This window comes from Cyprinus carpio, chromosome B8 (assembly GCF_018340385.1).
Source record: "Cyprinus carpio isolate SPL01 chromosome B8, ASM1834038v1, whole genome shotgun sequence".
In the NCBI taxonomy this organism is placed as follows: Eukaryota; Metazoa; Chordata; class Actinopteri; order Cypriniformes; family Cyprinidae; genus Cyprinus; species Cyprinus carpio.
In genome coordinates, this window is record NC_056604.1 from 161,769 (window position 1) to 168,473 (window position 6,705).

Consider the following 6,705-nt stretch of genomic DNA (forward strand, 5'->3'; position numbering starts at 1 on the left):
GGCAGCAATAGGATAATCAAGACGTGTCAGATGACAGCGCGACCCCACAGGCAGACAGTCATCCTCTTTTCTCCCTCTATACCTCATAAATTTTATTCAGCATTGATTTCCACACCAATTTATCAGCCTGACAGCTGCTCTCTCTCCCACTCTGACTTAACTCCAGACTTTGTGTCAGGCTTTTTTCTCATTTCCTCCTTGCTCTGTTTGTCTGTGGATATTCATAATCACTTAATCCATAACAACACCTTTTTAACCAGCGGATCTCCCATGCACCCTTGCCAAAACACACACACACACGACTCTCTGTCTGGTTGCCTGCTCACTGACCTGTGAGAAGTTCAGTCCATTCAGGGGATGGCACTGTTCCTCCACCCTCTCCACTGCACCTGTCTGCTTTCCGAGACGCTCAGCCTCCTGCGCCAAGAACAGGTCGAGCACCGGAGTTCCCCGTGACCGCACATCTGCTTCGGTCAGCGAGTTCACCATCAACATTACCCATACGGGCCTCTTGCGTTCCCAGTTCCCTGCGATGGCGTTGAAGAGGTAGTCTGCATAAAGCCCCCGGCCACGCTGGTCTGCCGTCATCCAGAAGGGCATCATGTGTTTGACATAGTCCAGGTGGCGCTTGAGTCGGCGGTACAGATTGCGTGGCAGTAGCGTCTGGAGGTTTTCTCCATTGGGCAGAAGTTGGCAGCTAGTGAGTTTTGAGATGGTTAGGGGATCTGTGAGATCCAGTTCAAAGAACACATTGGTGCTGATCTGAAAGGCCCGCTTTGAGCTCTCGGGGATGTAGTCCCAGACTCGAGTGTACGGGACGTGGATTGTCCCAAACAGATAGGACGGAGCGTAAGGAGGAGGCCGTTTCACGGTCCACAGGAAGGAGTTCATGTCTTTCTGTGATAAGGAAAAATGAAGAGGAGGTTTTAGGGTCAAAGGGTCAAACATCAAACTGAAAGAAATACTTCAGTGTTACAACTCAAATAACTTCATTTTGAGAAGATTAGCTTATGCATTTGGTAAATATCAATTTTATTATCATAAGAAATCATAATCTTATGAAGCAGACTGATAAGACACTGATACAACAATCTCAAACTGCATTCCAAAGGTCACAGGCATTCATATGCATTAACTTTTTCCTAATTTGAAGTCAAACCAGGGGAAAAAAGCAGTGTATAGTAGCTGTGTCACAGAGGACTTGGTTCATGCCAGTGCACTGATAGAGCTGGCGTATTAAATCTGTGGTGGAAATGTTTAACTGGGGTTCTTAGTTTACAGTGTGCCTCTCCTCGTAAAAAGGGCCTTTACACTCTGCAGCGCGGCAAACCTCTGCTGTTCTGCACCCTCTGAAACTTTAAAGTATTTACTAGTTGCTGAGGCTGTCAATAGCTGTGCCCTTGTAAAAATGTAACCTTCAATGAACAACTCACTCTTAAACGGTAAACCTTTCAATTTAATGAATTGTTCAACCACCTCAGATCAGGAAAAAGCAGTTAAGAGTTTATTAACCACGAGTCAGAGCTGATGTTAATGAAGGAATTGCAAGTGATGTTTGACAATTCTTTCACCCCCAGATATCTCCCTCAGATATCTCATGCTTGCTTGCTTTTAGTAATGATATTATTTGAATACAACTCCTCTATAATTATTTTTGAATTAATGTCATTTTAATATTTTTGTCAGGGTGTAACATGCAGAATATAATTTTGCTGTCATGTGAAAAAAGAGAGGATACTTTTATTTCATGATGTGTGTGTATAAACATTTGAAATTTTTAAATAGAAAATAAGGACTGCACAAAGTGTTTTAGTACTTTTTCCTCGATGGTTACACCACGTGACATTTTAGGCTCATAAAATCAAAATATATATTTTTTTAAAAATGGTATAATGTGTTTCAAGAATGTATGAAACCAACATATAATAAAAAGTTTAGATTGTATTTTTAAGAACTTGGCACGTATTAATACTAGCTTTTTTAATCGTGTGTGTGTGTGTGTGTGTGTGTGTGTGTGTCTTGGTGTGTGTGTGGTGTGTGTGTGTATATATATATATATTAATCGAACATCCTTATTTCTCATTGAATTTAATGTGCATCGACAAACTGCAGGTATGTATTTCTTTGTATTTTTTTTTTTATCATTTTTTATCGTTTAAATGGCCACGTGTTCGCGACTGCTCATATCTTCATATTGTATTTGGACACCTGTGGAAATGCCTCGAATACTAACCAGCTTTACTGGAGAGAACATTATAAAGTAATATATTCTGTATGAGCAGGTCACATTCACAGACCCTCTGCTCTGCTTTATGGAGTAATTTCTTAACTAAAAACAGGCCTCGCAGTACTCGCGCATTATGAATTACATTAAGAATGCACAGGTCATGTCCTGGACAATAGGACCATTAATGATATAAATCTCCAGGAAAAGATAACAATTAATTGTCAAAACAAAAGAAAGGTAGAACGTTTGCGTGCATAATGCATTAAATTTCTTTATATTTAACAAAGACTTGTTAAGAGACTGACGAAGACTTAAACGCTCAGTTGAATGAGTGAAGAACTCTCTTCTCTTTGAAATCTCTTTGAAAACTTGGGATAGTCAGTATTACATATGTTTTATGGAATATAATGTATCTCTCCTCCTCTACTGATGATGAATCCTCTCCTCCACACACTGTATGGCTCAGATGAAAGCTAGACATTAATTGCGTTTAACAGCCTCGCGCAGTTGCCAAATCATAATGAAGTAAATATGCTCGATAACTACTTTAACAGTTCTCGTCTCAATGAAACTTGATCAGTTTATGGGGGTCAGTGAATTTTTTTTCCATATAAATGCATTTTAAGTCTATTCACCCGTGGGTCTTTCCCCTTTTTCCTTTGACACATAAACTGGCACTGCACTGGCAAGATTTTAGCAGTATTTCACTTGGCACAAAATTCATTTTTTCTGGCCCAGATTTCTATAATTACACGACAAGAAGTGACACGCAGCTGGCTGGACGCCACTAAATAACTGTTGTTTTAAAATAGATTGCTCAGTTGATTACTGAAATGCAACAAATACAGTATTATAAAAATATTTGTCTTCGTAGCAAATATGTCACTATAAAATGTCTAATGTCTATTAAAATTTAGATTATAATAGGCTATTTTATGTATACTTTTATTGTTAATGATATGAAGAACAACATCGTGCAGAATAATTAAATAAGAAACGAAAACGCCACTGAACCTCACAGCAAAAGTAGTTAATGTTTTATTTTAAAATAGCATTTAAAAAAAAAGTTTGAATTTGTTGCAAGATGGATACGTATTTCAGTGGCCTGACAGTTATGTTAAGAATAAATTACAGTCTAATGAAAAAGAATGTGCAAATTTTTACCATTTTTAATTTTAACCCTTTTTCCTTTAATTGTATCCAACTAAAAAAAAAAAAAAAAAGAAAAAAAAGAAAAAAAGAAAAAAAATCCTAAAAGTTAAACTGAACTTTTATCAAACATTACAGCCATTCTAATGATTTCGACTCGGATTTTAAATTGAATTATTTCAGTTTTTGGTAATAAAAGCAACTCTTTAAAATAACAGAAGATCAAACAGCGAACCAGTCTCCTATAACAATATCATGCATGATAGATCTTGATGACATGCCATTTACGAGCTTCTGCAAAGGTGCGTGCAGTGCGCGCGAAGCAGCTTCACAATGTGCGCACTAAGCAAACTCACCGATACGGGCTTGTCACATTTCCGCGTGCTCTGGTGTGTGTCCCGGGGTGAGCCCACTTGAAACAAAGCGCATAAAGTTACCAACCATCGTAGTCCCCAGTGACAGTTCATTTCGAGATGAGAGGGCACGGGACACCTCACGCTTCCCTCAGCTCCGTTACCTCTGTTGTTTAAAACTTGTTCCTGGCTTCACAGCACAAATACAATGTTTTCCGCCGGTGGTGATTGTGGGCTCACATTTGCCGTCTCGAAAGGAAAGCATTCTGCCCCTCCGCCATTCTCCTGCCCCAGACTTTCAAAGAGATTCGCGTTGTCTCCTGTCTCTCTCTCTTTCTCTCTTTCTCTCTTTCTCTCTCTCTCACTCTCTCCAGCTGCCCAGCTGTGGAGAGCACAAACTCTATTCTGCGCCCCTCAAGTTTCCAGTTTAACTGCGCTGAGAACGTGAACGCCTTGAATGTTTCCCCCTCTGCTTGTTAAGAGGAGGGGAGAACAGGTTCTTTCGGAGGACGAGAGTTTAACAGTTCGACGGTCATGGAACAGAGCACTGGTCTACACTGTTCACTGAAAAAATAAACTGGCCATTAGATGGATGATTACTTTTAAGCAGATGTATTAAGACTGTAAAAAATACGGTTAAATTTACTGTAAAACTGAGATCTGTAGTGCTATAATGTTTAGTAGCTCTGTACAGTGTTTAGTAGATCTACTATAATGTTACTACATATAGTTTGTCCCGAAAAATATAGCCTACTAATAACCACTGTAATATTACAGGTGGTACCGTAAATTATCATACCACATGATGAACAATTACTAAAAATGTATAGGCAGAGCACAGTGTTATTCACACAAAAACACCAGTGGTAACCCACAGGACAGTGCATCATGCAATAAGTATTAACTAAACAACATAAAATGTAACATAGATGTACTGATTTAAAAAAGAATTCTAAGTATTTTGATGAATAGAATGTGATGTGTCCTGCTGGGACTTCAGGGAATGTTTTGCTGTGTTTCATCTAAATTATAACTTGCATGTATTATCTTGCTAAACATAGTTTTTAACTGTAAAATATATTTTAAGTCATACTTTTTTTTAGTTCCATAAACATTTTACAGTAAAATTGCATGGCCATTTTATCCATAAAAGTAATTGATCACTATGTTAACGTCCAGTAATAGCTACATTGTTTTTCTAATTAAACGGAAAACATTTTGCATCTATTTTAGGGGGTCAAAATAATCCGACAGTCATCAGCAGTTACAAGATAACTTTTTTCCTTTGATTGTTTTCCACACAGTACAAACTGATGCTTTCTGCATGAATTTGTTTGTTGTTTTTGTAAAAATGTGAAGCATTCTGTAGCCTATAGAAGGCACGCCATCGGGTCTTTTAACACTTAAATATTTCATTTCTGGCATATTGAACCGTTTTACCCTCAATTCATCACTGTCACTGTCTATTTGACAGTAATGTGCCGTGGCCATTGACTCTAATCATTTTTGCATTGACGTGTTCTGGATCGCAGGCGTAGCTATGATTAATGAATCTAAGCATTGTAGGAAGTAATGCCTGCAAAAATATATTTTAAGTTTGTTTTTCATTCCAGGTCTCGTTAAGGATGTGTAATTCTGGCAAGTACCACTGAACAATGAATGGCTGTGTTGAAAGCCAGTTGTCGTTTTTCCGCGGTGCCAGCTCTGGTGCCGTGACCCGTGTTATTGTCCGAGTGGACGGCCGAGTGACAGTGTCAAGTAGTGGGCAATTAATCATAGGGATCCTTCAAAACGAGTGCTACATAGAGCTCCGCTGGTGACAGCAGAAAGGGTCAACACAAGAGCCCCTTTGTGTTTCCATCATGTCTCATTCCCAGACTCTCCACAGGTCTTGCATGAGGCTCCAACGCAGGCGTACTTGCTCTTACCTACTGTATATTTTCTGTCGGCTCAGTGATTACACCACACTGATTACAGCCTTATTTTTGTTTATGTGAGTGCGAGCCTGCTCAACAAGGCCTTGATGATGTGCAGTGTCAGTAAGTTTTAAAGCAGCACATTTCAATCACAAGTGTTGATGAACGATTAAATTATATATCTGGTTACAGTTTAATGAATGGCTCAAGCTAAAATGCCCTTCCTCGCAGTTTCCCCTGCATGCTGTAGTATAGTAAGAGATTCACCGAGAGTCAGTTTTCAGTCTGAATGATAGATAATCCCATGTAATTGTGTTATTCTACGGCTCATTGACCGTATGCGCCGTTTAGCGGGTTTATTTGACTGTTACTCTCATGGAGATCCCACATCTGCCTTCTCTCATTTTGTGTGTTCTATTATTGAGGGCTTTTCCCTTCGTGCTTGTCTTCTGTTTCACCTGTGAGCCACCTGCAGATGCACTTACCTGTTGAAACCATGCCTTGCAAGAGTTGGGGTCTGAGGGTGATTTTCACATTCTTGGCTGGTGATTGCGCAAAGTATGTGACAGAATAGGCCTAGGCCTATTCCTGGATCTGCTCCAGAACTTGAAGCACATATAGCCTATATATGTTGTGCACTCGGATAGTGGAAAAAAACAGTTGAAAGTTAGTGTTCTGGTTGTTTCTTTAATGGATGCCTTGGGACACATACGCTTAAGAGCTCGGATGTGTTTTTTCTTAAAGGGCGCACTTATGGTCACACTGTCATAGTCTGTATCTGCGTTCATTCAACTCATCGTCAGAGCTGAACTCTTCAGTTAGACTTTCAACCAAACAAACACCTTGACAGACCAGTCTGTGCTCTCATATGCCATCAAGCTGCTTTTGAGATGGAGTGGGTAATGTCTTTCACCCTCAAGGTTCCTCAAAACGCGTGTTTTTGTGTTCCTGAGGCCGAGAACTGACACTTTGATGTTTCACAGCGCACCCCCGAATGAGCTCAAGATTCATGATTGAATCAAGATGAAATCGCGCCATATATATTTAAAGCTCTTTTGTA

At 39.5% G+C, this 6,705-nt stretch overlaps 1 protein-coding gene across 1 annotated transcript in view; it reads right to left on the minus strand.

Moving 5' to 3' along the window:
• The window catches only part of LOC109098877 (metalloprotease TIKI2-like), a 55,171-nt gene extending 50,965 nt beyond the window's left edge, over positions 1-4,206 (minus strand). Inside the window, 2 exon segments of the mRNA XM_042729143.1 lie at positions 331-897; positions 3,733-4,206. Coding sequence (XP_042585077.1) covers positions 331-897; positions 3,733-3,843 — 678 coding nt within the window. The 5' untranslated portion in view covers positions 3,844-4,206.
• Between the last annotated feature and the right edge of the window lie 2,499 nt (positions 4,207-6,705).